General features: G+C 40.5%; 1 protein-coding gene across 8 annotated transcripts in view; it reads right to left on the bottom strand.

The window, feature by feature from the left end:
* The window catches only part of CNOT2 (CCR4-NOT transcription complex subunit 2), a 62,833-nt gene that overhangs the window by 13,006 nt on the left and 36,328 nt on the right, over positions 1 to 13,499 (bottom strand). For all 8 annotated transcript variants that reach the window (XM_088651939.1, XM_035126836.3, XM_035126838.3 and 5 more), the window contains 4 exons: positions 9,668 to 9,790; positions 7,182 to 7,248; positions 3,040 to 3,187; positions 2,404 to 2,586 (listed from right to left, as the gene is read on the bottom strand). In XM_088651939.1, coding sequence (XP_088508065.1) covers positions 2,404 to 2,586; positions 3,040 to 3,187; positions 7,182 to 7,248; positions 9,668 to 9,778 — 509 coding nt within the window. In that variant the 5' untranslated portion in view covers positions 9,779 to 9,790. The remainder of the gene's footprint in view (positions 1 to 2,403; positions 2,587 to 3,039; positions 3,188 to 7,181; positions 7,249 to 9,667; positions 9,791 to 13,499) is intronic.

Genomic DNA, 13,499 nt, shown 5'->3' with positions numbered 1-13,499 from the left:
AGTGGGTTCAATGAAGCATCTTTATGCATACCCTACATTTGTTTAAGCAGGGTGTGCATTCCAAGGTTGCTTTGCCTTGAACAAATCCTTTCATGGAAAAATGTTAGAACAAAGTGTAAAGTGCAGCTCTGAGGAATTGCAGAAGTAAGCATCCAAGCAAGCTCTCAAAACAACAGAGGAAATTCAAAACCTCCCCAGGAAGTAGAGATCACTTACAATACTGAAAACAATCAGTATATGGTAAAAAGGGAAAGAAAAAGGGGCTCTTAGTTGTTTCAGATTTGAAACATACTCATAAAAGTATAAAACTATTTTAATACTCAGTCTCTCTTCCTGTTTCTCCCTTTCACCAGCTGTTTGGTGTTTTTTTTCTATTTAGCTACTTCTTCATTTATACTTCAAGCGGCCAGTCCACCTGACTTTGGGGGTGAGTGCAGAGAAAGAACAGCCATGAGTATAATATGTAGGCTATTAACGTGTTCTCCATAATTTATTAATGCAACAATAAGCTTGTTTTAGTATGTTATTCAGAAATGGGTATCTGACGGTCAGATTCAAGATTCTTCAAGTGAAAAGAATGGAACTGCTAATGAATTATCAGTCGCATTCTAACTGACACACCTGCCTTCAGCCAGAAACCTGGCTGAACAGGTTTCTTTTTTAACAGTTCTTATTTAAAATAAACACGTTGCAGGAGCATATACAGTTCTTTGTTAGCTATTGCCCTAGTAGTTAGTAAAATTTGTAAAATTTATGTCTAACACTTGTATTCTTAAAACACAATAATAGCAATATTGCACCTCTTCCAGACTAAAAATGTTCAGAAAATGGATATTACACTGAACAAAAGACCCAGCAAGTGAAAAGATTTCTCTATGAAACAACTGCACATACACAGAAGTCTTCACTGTACCAAAAATTGTTGAGAACTGAAGCCAGTTAATAATTTAAGAAGTTTTAAAAGAAACCTTGGCTAAATTTGATAAAGTACTGATATGACCTCCCTTAGATATGGGAACTTGCTTATTAGCAATTGTATTTATTTCCTTATACGAAAATCTACATTACCTATACTGCAACTTAAATACTAAATATATAACATTCTTTTACTTCCTATCACCACTTTCAAGTTATTCTGTCTGGAATTATTAATACATGATACCAGTGTACTAAATATTATTTTTGGTCTACAAGCATCCAAGACTGAATCTCAAGCAGGTTAACATGGGTGACTAGAAGGTGTTCGTTTCAAGTTTGCTTTCTTTTCCTAGTCCTTTTAAAAAAGCTTGGATCAGGAAGAGTAGATAATAAGCACTCTCTCAGGCATAGGCAAACTCGGCCTTCCAGATGTTTTGGGACTACAGCTCCCATCATCCTTGACCACCAGTCCTGTTAGCTAGGGGTGATGGGAGCTGTAGTCCCAAAACATCTGGAGGGCCGAAGTTTGCCTATGCCTGCACTATCTTATCCAGAGAAGCCAGTTATACTTGTGGAGGGGCTTGATCTGTTTCAGTGGTGCTGTTCTGGAAGGAAGGGCAATTTGTTGGACATGGATTTATGTCAGAAGAAGAGAAGTTTCATTACATACATGAAGTTCATGTATTCATATTGCTCCTTGAGCTGGGAGAGTTGATACATTTAACACAAAAGCTTGGCAATACAAGCTAACTACTCCTAATGCACCATGCTCACAATGGCTCTTCCTTATCCTCTCTTGTCCCTCATGCACCCTCAAGCTCAGCTGGGGGGTGGGGAGTTGGCAACACACTGGAGCAAATTTTGGGTGGCTGGGGTGGGGAAAATGGAAGTCCTGCTGTGCCAGTGGAACGCCATTGGTGTAGCATTCAATACAATCCTAAATAATTATGTTTTGATTTTAGTTTGTAGGGCTGCAAAAACTGGTGAAAGCATTTCACAATAAACCCATTCACTTTCCCACAAAAAAATTGACCTAATTTAACTCATAACCAGGACGCGGGTGGCACTGTGGTCTAAGCCACAGAGCCTAGGGCTTGCTGATCAGAAGGTCAGCAGTTCGAATCCCCGCGACGGGGTGAGCTCCTGCTGCTCGGTCCCTGCTCCTGCCAATCTAGCAGTTCAAAAGCACGTCTGTGCAAGTAGATAGGTACCGCTCCAGCGAGAAGGTAAACGGCATTTCTGTACGCTGCTCTGGTTCGCCAGAAGTGGCTTAGTCATGCTGGCCACATGACCTGGAAGCTGTACGCCGGCTCCCTCGGCTAGTAAAGCGAGATGAGTGCCGCAACCCCAGAGTCGTCCACGACTGGACCTAATGGTCTGAGGTCCCTTTACCTTTACCTAACTCGTAACCCAGCCTTAAAAATTCAGATTGTTTGCTTAGCTCATATAGCAGCAAATTGGTTCCTAATACCAAATCCGCCTTACCTGTTCACAGTAAAAGGTTGTCGAGAGGGTTGTTGCTTTGGCATACAGATTATGCTGGGTGAGCTTCGATTAGGGCTGCCTAATCCCGAACTACTCATGCTGTTTGTCCTGCTGGGAATTCCAATGCCCTGACCGACCTGGGAGTGGTTCATCATATTCCTAGGATTCATAGGCAATATACCCCTGTAAAAGAAGATCCAACAGATACAATGATGTTTAGCAGACTATCATTATTTTGAAGCAGTCAAAGCAAACCATTCTTTTCAGAATTGCATCTAAACATACGCATATGAAGAGCTGCCTGTATTGTCTACCTTGACTGGCAGTGGCTCCCAAAGTTTTTCCCCTAGCTCGGTTAGTTTCAGATTTTTAAAAAGGGGTGAGCAAGTTTAGGACATTTCATATATAGTGTCATATTTTAACAAGCTGTACAGCAGAATGTGAATATTATTTTCCAAAGGCTGGGATCAATATTGCATTACAAGCTTTCCTCCAGTACCCTCAAACACAAGCTGTAATCTAGAAAATTAAAACATTGTTCTTTTAATGTATGTGCACTGCAAAATAATTTAAAGTAAAAACATATGCTACATATTTTAGGAGCCCCTGCAGAAATTAAGTGCTGTCAATAAATACCTGCTCGGAGATGGAGGCGTGTGAAGTGACATTGTTGGTACCCCTGTTGTTGGCGTTACGTGGCTCGGTAACTGAGTGCCTTGCGATAAGCTGCGATTTAACTGAGGGGTATTGTTGCTCATTCCCCTCATTGGAAGGCCTAGTGCACCTATTGGAAAAAAGTCAGAGGAGTGGCAATGTACAGAATTAAGGAAGACAAGTATGGTTTTCGCAAAAAAAAAAGGGTATTCATTCTGATTTGACAGCCAAATGTGCTGGGTAGTTTTTTAAAAAACAAAAATGCACACAATAGGCTATCTTTTTATGAAATCAGTTCAAAATTCAGTGGGGGCCGTTTCCAAACTTTTTTTTAAATTGGGTAAAGGGAACTTCATTTCGGAGATAAATTGCTTACGTATATATTAATAGAAAGTTTTCCCTGAAATCTTAATGTGTTTGATTGACAAAACATTTTTTAAAGTGAGATTTTCAAGCAGCATCTATGTTTTCAGAACTTATTTTAAAGTTGAAGGGCACCATAAGCCTCCTAAGCAAATATTGGCGCCAAACAAATTTCACCAACAGAAACTGTTCCATTTGCTTTAAAACATCCAGATTTTTAAAAAAGTGTATACCTGAAGTCTTCATTTCCAGTATTTATTGGTGGACTGCAATGTCACTTACATTGATTGTAAGTTCCATTGGCTTTGTTCAGGCTGTGTTAATTATGACAGGAACAAACCTAGTCTATCCCCAGACTTGTATGTTTCCTCTCCCACTGCAACGCCATGAAATCAGAAGCTGTTGCTTCCCATTTAGATTAACGAAATTAGCATTTCATCTGACTCCTAAAAAGCAGTTAATTTTAACTATGGTTTATTGGGGGGGGGCTCAGCTTCATAAACTATGGTTTGAAGTTAACCACAGTCTGTTTGAAACAAAGCAAGATTAACCAGTATTTGCTGGGCAGTTAATCAAAAAGAGACCTGACCACTTCACAGCTATGCAAGAATGAATGCCAAAGGAAACTAGGCATCAAAACATAGTCACTAAGTGCCTTTGATTGAAATCCTTCACCGGCTCACTAGACAATGGCCTGGTTTTCACATTATAGTTATAGAACCACAGAACTGTGCAGGCTTCTGGAGAGGATCTTAAAGCTCCTCCCTGTTGTTTTCATACTCCCTTCCTTTTAAAAAACTCTTATGCCAAGTTAAATCAAGGTTTGGCTTATTGTGTCATTCGAACCCAAGGTCATGTATAAGCTCTCTCCTTGCTAACTACAAACTACAGTCAAGGTTCATTCTCCTCTTTTGCAACACATCTGTGAATATGGACGCAATGAGTATGATATGAAGTTTTGCTTGGCGTCTAGACCACCTGTAGTACCACAAACTTCTGCAGAGAAGTTTCCAAATTCTAAAAATCAAGCTGCCTAAAGGTATAACAAACAAAAAACTATATACCTATATGTTAAACAGGGATATAGATGGGCTTTTGTTTTACCCAACTTTGTTGATATACAAGCCCCCAACTTTCGACTCATTTGCCCTTGTTAAAGGTAATGTATTAAATATTCAAGTAGCAAACCTACTGATTTGCCATTGATCCATTGCATGTGACAAATTTGTTTGAAAATATAGAAACATTTTTTCATGTGCAATATGCAAACTGGGACTACTCAAATTAAAAAAGAACAAGAAGGAAGATCAGAATGGACAAAATATGTACGGTCATCAATTTTACAATATGTGTTGTGAAAGAAGCTGTTAGTATTGGTTTGCCTAAGAGCAATCAATAGTTCTTTTACATGCATCAATTGGTATGTATTTATTTTGGAGTGGCTTATAGGTTGTTTTAATCTTCATTGTCATAAAATATATTTAACTGATTCCTATGTGTCTGCATAACTTGGAATTTTGAATATGGTATACTATTTATCTCAACATGCTGTGACTCTTTTTAGGGTCTGCTACTGGGTTTGATTTCATTTTGGGCTTTTGCTGTAAATCACGGTTTCAGAGACAGATCTACATAATATTAAAAAGCAATTGGAAAAGGAGAAGGCATGCCCTTGGTACAACTTTTCACTTTCCATTTTCAGTCAACAAAGAAATATGCTTCTTAAAGAGTAGACTATATTTACATTGCACCCAGGTGGCGCTGTGGTTAAACCACTGAGCCTAGGGCTTGCTGATCAGAAGGTCTGCGGTTCGAATCCCTGTGACGGGGTGAGCTCCCGTTGCTTGGTCCCAGCTCCTGCCAACCTAGCAGTTCGAAAGCACCTCAAAATGCAAGTAGATAAATAGGAACCGCTACAGCGGGAAGGTAAACGGCGTTTCCATGTGCTGCTCTGGTTTGCCAGAAGCGGCTTTGTCATGCTGGCCACATGACCTGGAAGCTATACGCCGGCTCCCTCGGCCAATAATGCGAGATGAGCGCGCAACCCCAGAGTCGGTCACGACTGGACCTAATGGTCAGGGGTCCCTTTACCTTTACCTTCTATATTATTAGTGAAAAAATAATTGGAAAATTAAACAGTCATTATGCCCAAGAAATAAAAATTTAGGTCATTACTTTCAAAATTCTGCACTATTTATATTAATGTTGAAAATGCTAATTGGTACAATATTAAAGTCAATCAAAAGGCAGGGCATATGTGTCTATTGTTTTGCCACAGGGAGCTCTAGCAAAGATCTTTTAAAAGGTTTGCACCTAGCCATTTCCCTGAATGAGCATTGCCAATATCCCTGACAGCAGAGACCCATTCATCCATGTGAGTCTGGCTCTTCAGGCCTCCAACAGTTTGGGCTAGGGCTATGATTAGCCTTTGTTCTGCACTGGGAGCTGTCGCTTCATGTGCCAAAACCAACATTACCACCTGAACTGTCTAGCCAGGCTTCCTACTGTTTGCTACTCCTGCTTGCTCTTTGGGGAAATTTGTACCACAAATACCACCATGCCTTCCTGCTCATGAATATGGGTATGGAGAGAAACAAAACATCAGGCTATCAACATGATTGGTATATTTTTTTAAAAAAATGTGGAATTCTAAAACACCTTAGTTGTGAGGAATTCAATCTTAGTAATCATGAGAGCAATTCTGTCTATATTATATCATAACTGGCTAATATGAAGCAGGGGAAGTATTAGCACATTGTTGCACCACAGGGAACATTTCTTGTGGGCAATTAAGAGATTTCTACATTTGCCTGCTGAAATGAAGATAAATTCCTAGACAGTCTTGTAAGGCAAAGGAGTTGCTTTTGTCTATTTTCACTTTTAATTCCTGTTGGCAGTTTATCCAGACTTGGAAATAATCCTGACCTACTGAATTATTTCCAGATATCCCCTTAACTAATAAATTCAGCCCAGCTGTTTTTCATTTTAGAGTCAAGGAGAGGTTGCCCACCCCAAAATTCATGAAAAAATCAGCTGCATTTAATAGCTATATAACCTGATTTGAGCTTCACATCAAACCATAGTTAAAACAGACTATTGTTTAATGTGATCAAGCAATGTGCTTGTTGTAAGATGCTGAAATTGCAAGCACTTCCTTCTTCTCTCACTCTTGCCACACTGTCAGGAAGCAAGTTGTAGTATTGTCCGGTGTATTTCTGAAACAAACCACATGATTCTGTTTCCTCCCAACAAACCACAAGTGGTAAGCCAAGCCGGTTTCTGATCATGGTTTGTTCACAGAGAAATAAACCACGAGGCCAGATTCGGACAATACAAGCTACATGCCTTATTTTCACGCAGGACAGCAGCAACAAGAGCAGAAAAGATGCAATTCAGCAGCATGCACCAGGACCATGCTTGTTCACATTAAACCATAGTTTATTTTAACTATGGTTTAATGTGGTGTGTGAACTAGGCCTATGAGAGAGAAAATCCACTGCCCCATAGAGGATATTCAGCCTCTTGCAAAAGGTTAACTCTTGTAACCTAGGAAAACCTCCCTATTAGACAGAAGGTATTGGTCAGAAATGTATGTTGCACTCTGTTGACCTTACAGGGGTTGGTTTTTAAAAAAACAAAATTCTAAAGATACACTGAGATCACAGTGGTAGGCAAAGAAAAAGCAACATTAAGCCAGCATGTTTGCAAAACAACTTCTACAAACTTGTACATTCACATATAACTTAGAATAGAATACTTACTTTGATGCCCGTATAAACTTGCCCCAAACTGAGACAGCTGACCTGATGTTGAAGGTGATGCCAGCATCTAAAATGGTAAATAAAGAGTCAGTCAAGGATAGGATAACAAAGTATTTCTACAATATTAAACTCTTTAAGAAAATTAATGAAAGCAGTTGTGAAATCAGTTTCAATCATCTGCTGCAGGCAAGTTTTAACTGCAATTCATGTGTTTGGGGCAAGCATGTGCAGGTTTAAAGTGGGGAGCTAAAGGCAGTGTGCAGAGAAGGCGCTGCTCCCAACCTCCTAGTGAACTCTTGCACCCTTCGAACTTTCTTTGTGTGTTGGGTGCATACGTCTGAAGTGGGGTTCTAAGCATGCTCATATGAATACTGTATGTGTAAAAGTAGTAACACAGGGTTCTTGGCTAAGAAGAGGCTTCTAAGTATGTTCAGCGGAACATGGTTAGAATCGCCCTTCTATGGATCTTGCATTTAACACCAGAAGTTTGGAAGCAGAACCAGCAGTCACTAGGAGTGGAGCCCTGCATGCATACATGTGCCCTCCCCACTTTATACCTACAAACTTTTGCCTGAATAGGACTATGGTTAGTTACATTTTGCTATACGGAGCTGCGTACAAGGACTCCGTTTTAGTAAACTGAGATTAGGCAGGCTCTCTAAACTAGTGACCACCACTAACAGAACAGATAATGGAACATACAGGAAGTATCTGAAGTTACAAAGGCAGCACTTGTGCTTCTGCACAGAAGCTCCCAAGTGCCCCTCTCCTACAAAATATGCTCTAAAAGATTGAGGTTGAGAAAGACTGAGAAGCTCCCAAGGCACCATGGGGAGTTGCAGGAGGAAGGGGGAGGTTGGAAAGCTGCAAAAACACAATGCAAATAGGAATGCACATGGGGAAAATTCTGGAAATAGTTGGATGAGCAGTAGTACCAAAAGAAAAAAATACTAATTCAGGCTCTAATTCAAACTAATCACATTTAATAAAACAATTTGACATGAAAGGAAGGAAGTTTCTCAATGTGACACTCAGAATGCAAGGCTATCCATGATTTATTAATACTCTTGATTCACCATAAATTTATAACATCCAAAATTATTATTCAAAACTCACGGAGAAAAATGCACATTTTCTGCATGCACACATTCCGACTTGTTATCAGCACAATAAACCTAACAGAGATTATCTGACTCATTATCACTGACCTAGTTCTCAGTCTGAGCTGTTTCGCTTAGACTGCAGGTGGAAATTTACATCATCGATTGCTCCTGTACATAAAGCATCTCTCTACATAGGTAACTGTATGACAGGGTGTTCTTGCTTAGCTTTCCAGATTTATTTATTTTTTCAAAACAGAAGAGTATTCAGTCATATGAACTTTCTTCCACCTGTAGTCTGAAGTGGTACTGTCCAACAATAGGCTTGCCACCTCACTGAAAACTAGCCCACTGAGAACTTTATCACCAGTAGGCAGGTCACCACGAAGTAATAAAGCAGAAAAGCTTATTGGAAATTAGAAAAGTGATTTTATTTTTCCTTTCTCAGGCCACTGATGTATAAGAAATGCCTCAATAATGTAAGTATTTGTGGCATGGGGACTAGGACAAAGAACCCGGGGGGGGGGGGGAATTGGATGGAATTATTATCAAGGATGATAAACCACATATGCCAATGAAAAGCCCCATGAGCATAAATAGCATTTCTATCTCTCTGAAACACTGAATACTGGAATGTTTGGAGTGATCCCTAGTTTGCATTTAGTGCAAAAGAGCCACTGGACTATGAATAGGTGCATTATAAAAGCTTTCAGGAATGACTGGCGGCAAAATGGGGCCTCCATATTTACAGGCAGCACAGCAATAAACTTCATATTCTGAGTAACTGGAGAAGATTATTTCCTTCATGTCCTGTGTGACAGCTTCACAAGGCACAAAAACAACCTACCCATTTTATAGTTCCTAGTTAGCTGAAGGGCATGCATTGCCACAGATCTGTGTGACACAAACATGAAGCTTGCAAACACTCAAACACTTATGTGTGCACCTAAACATGATATCAAATATTTTCCAGTTGTTTATTCAAGAGATTTTGCCTACTGTGCCTGCTTTTGTTGTGTTTTCTTTCATATTACTATTTTATTGTGAATTTCAATCAGCAAAAGCGTCCTTGAGTAAGATGTACATATTGGAAAGTTGGAGCAAAAATGCTTACATAAATAAATAAGGTGGTGCCTAGAAATCTGATTATGGCACTAAATATGTTAAATGCTAGCCAAGAATGCCATTTTTTCCAGTTAATGGTTAGATCTACACTTGAGGACTTGAGCTTTCCAATCTATCGCAAGTGTGAACACTTATGCACATTCTGTGCAGCATGTATGGTAATTCAAGCCAATTAACTCTGGTATCCCTGATTACAAAATCATGTATTTTTTAACCAGTTTTTAAAATGGAAAAAACAAGTTAGTGTAAATAAAAACTTACATCTTTTTCTGATCGATGTGGGAACATCGAAGGCTGGCCGTAGTACATGTTTTCATCGTGGTAGTCACTGTCGACTCCCTCTACAAACTTCTTTCTTGAAGCACCAAACATGCTGTTTGTCACCTACATTATAAGAATATGGCATTAATCTCTGGAATAAAAGTAAATTTAATGATGCTTAATTTAATGATGCTTAAAAATACACATACATACTCCAGTTCTAACAGTTTGCTAAACTATGGTTTACTGTAATACTCCTCTACAACTTTGAAAACCAAAGTTACTCATTATATTTGAATCTCTCATTTGGGGAATCAACTGAACTTAAACCAGGATTTGTTTCCCTAAACCACAGTTGAAGTTAACCACAGTTCTGGTTTTGGCTAAAATGATCACCGGTTGGCTGAAAACAGAAACGAAAGTTTCCAATCTTCTTGTGGCTGTGACAAAGAAGGGAGCAGGAAACACAGAAGCCATAGTTTAGTGTTACATCTGAACCAAATCATACACATTTTTATGCAGCACCTCCAGCTCCACAAAACGTGTTAAACCCAGCACTATGTATAGCTTCTCTCAAACCAAAATTCTACGTGCAGAAGAGCAAACCAGTTCCCTACCGTAGCTATTGATGGTTAACAATTTGATCTATACATGCCTACTCAGAAGTTCAATGGGAGATACTCCCAAGTGGGTATAGGACTGCAGTCTACACCACTCATGTGTACACACTACTATTAAATAAACAATTGTATGCCCTCACAATAATACCATGAAGTAGGCAACTGTTATACCTACTTTGTTAATGGGCAGTGGAAGCTGAGAAATGCGTACAGTACAAATCTCTGCTTAGTCGTAACATTCTTAATTCTTTACCAACAGGGCCGTGTGTTTGGGGTACTGTAGCAATGAAGGGCCCAGACAGTGATAAAACAATGCCATATATGATGATGTCCTTCTTAGGCCAGCTTCTTTTATATTCAGCCACTAATGTTCAGTGAAAGTTATTGCTCTCTCTCTCTCCCCATTTACAGAATGAAAGCCATTTTCATACTTTAGGAACACAGACTACAGAATATTATTTATATCTTGGTATATATGTTTGGTATATTAAAAGTACAGTTTAGTCAGACAATAATTCAAAATTGAAGTTACAAATTGAGCTACAAACTGCTGAATTGTAAGGAACCTGAGCTATAAGGAACCTCTTTGGTTTTGCTAGTTTATGAGGAGCAGGCAAGAACCGATAAAAACAGAAGAAACAAAACAACATTTGTAAAACAAAGCAAATTATTATGTGTACTTCAGAGTGTCAAGCAGACATAAAACACTCATTCCATAAAAACAGCTGAGAAAAAGGGGGGACTAGGCAACAAAGATTCAATAAATATACCGTACAGGTAATTTAAGTACACTTTCAGCTCTTTTTTGCTACCCTGTACTATGCTCCTGTCCTCTGAGGCCTAGTCAAGGACAGAAGCAGATTCACCAACTATGCCAACAAGAGGAAGCCCACAAGCAAAGAAGGCATTGAAACCTTCCTCCATCTCCTGTGACAATGGCAGTGCCCCTAGAGCAGGGGTCCCCAGACTTACCGGCGTTTGGGCCGGTTCCCACCGCGCCGATCGCGCGGCGGGCCGGAGGGCGGGGGAGCGCGCGCCTGTGCGGGTTGGCGGGCGGGGGAGTGCGCGCCCGTGCGCATGTACACGGGCGCTTACTTGCGTGGCGGCGCGCTTCCAGGGGGGGAAGCATCGAAAATCCGTTGTGCGCATGCGTATGGGCCTCCCCCGACCCGGAAGTGCACCAGAAATGACCTCTTTCGGGTCGGGAGAGGCCCATACGCATGCGCACAAAGGATTTTCGGCGCTTTTTTCCCGACCCGGAAGAGCGCTGTGCGCCGTAAGAGCGGCCGGCGGCCGGCGGGGGTCGCCGCGGGCCGGATTGGCAGGCCAATTGGGCCGCATCCGGCCCCCGGGCCGTAGTCTGGGGACCCCTGCCCTAGAGGCACAAATGCATCTTGCTCTTACGGGCTAATAGTACCATAGTAGTCTCTGTTTACAACTCAGGGCCTGTTTGTCCTCAATGCACAGGAGCTGCAATGATCTGACACTGTACATAGTCTTACAGAAAGCCTTTGTGTTACATAGCTTTTAGAAATCATTTCAGGGGAGTAAATATATGAACACCTTGGCTTAAACATTTTTTCCATCATTCTAAAAGAAAATATTCCATAATCCATTTCCCCCCCCCCCTGAAAAAAAACAAGAAAGCCTTTTTTGGAGTGGGTGGGATGGACTCCACAGTTCCCCCTTCACTCCTCTAATTCTTATGTCACACCAAAGTAAATTCTGGGTTTCCCCAATACACTTAACTAGCGCTCTCACTTCACTATTGGCGCACAAATCACCTACAAAATGGAATGCAGTATTTAACAGGCTAAGGGGATTATCTCCTCTTTTACTCTAGCTGAGCAAAGTGATGATGAGCTGAGAAATTGTTGGTGGCAGCTGCTGCTCCTAGCAAGGGTGAAGAAGAATAGAGTCAACCAAGGTAATCTTGCATGCAGCGAAGCCAGAAAGAATGTTCTTTGCCAACTTACTCCCTTCTCATTATAACACTACCCTACCCTACTATTACTACCATCACATTGCCCTCACTACAAAAAAAGAAGAAGGCGGAATTGCTTTGTGGTTATCAATACTTGCAGTTACAAACTGCCAGCAGAAAGACATACTGTAAATCAGTAACCATAGCAGATTTAAGTTTGATCTTGTTCCTTAGAAGTTTGTGCTGTACCTTTTACGCAGGGAGGAAGGAGGCACAAGCAAGCCTCACCTGTGATATACTGTCAGGTGAAGGCACCATCATGCTCTGGCCCTCAAACCAGTTCTGACGTATTGATACCCAGGCCTGGATAGTTCAGTTGCTTAGAGTGTGGTGCTAATAATGCCAAGACTGCAGGTTTGGTTCCCATATGGGGCAGCTGCATAGTCCCGCATTGCAAGGGGTTGGACTAAGATGATCCTCAGGGTCCCTTCCAACTCTATGATCCGATAATGCCAAGGTTGCCTTGTAAACATAAGGAACTTTCATGGAATGTTTCCCCATTTGCACATCAACTATAGAGACAATGATAGTCCACTCATCTCCTGAGCAGAGTTGCCATATTTAGCCAAAGGAAAATATAATTTCCTCCTTTTTTGGAGCAAGGAGTGGAGCAATAATAGTATTGTCATTTCACACATTTTACGCTAATGCTTGCTCTCTTTGAAGAATCTTCATTAGGCACGATTTTAACCTTCCTAGCCTCAGTCTCAAAGATCAAAGTACTTTCTTACTCCAGTGATAATTAGTTCCAGCCTCCCAGTTTTCCCATATTCTTCTATGACTGTTTTTAAAGGATTTAAATTGTAAGATTTTCTGAAATTCAAAGAACTATAAATCTTTATTCATTCCACCAAAACTAAGAAATTGTACTAATTCCTCACCTGTACTCCATCTACTGATGGCTACTTCTTAACAAGCACAGCTTTTGAAATAGGTACTATTAGCAATAACGTATACTAGAGTCTACTCATAAGTATAAACGAGATATATGAACCTGCTTTTGGAATTCTTGGAAAAACTAGGTCTGTCCCACAAGCCAGTGTGGTATAGGCACTCTCATCATTTTTATTTTCATCAGGAGAATTGCCTCCATGTGCACTCCCACAAGGGAAGAAAGAGTGAAATCTGAAGCATCTCTAAGTGGCAAGGGAAAACATTGACTTGAGTACCCTTCCCCAGCCAAGACAAGGGATTTGCATTGCCAAGTATAGGCATACAAATAGCCACA

This window comes from Zootoca vivipara, chromosome 9, assembly GCF_965207765.1.
Source record: "Zootoca vivipara chromosome 9, rZooViv2.hap1.1, whole genome shotgun sequence".
In the NCBI taxonomy this organism is placed as follows: Eukaryota; Metazoa; Chordata; class Lepidosauria; order Squamata; family Lacertidae; genus Zootoca; species Zootoca vivipara.
The sequence above is the reverse complement of the archived record's forward strand: the minus strand, read 5'-3'. Positions and strand labels throughout refer to the sequence as shown.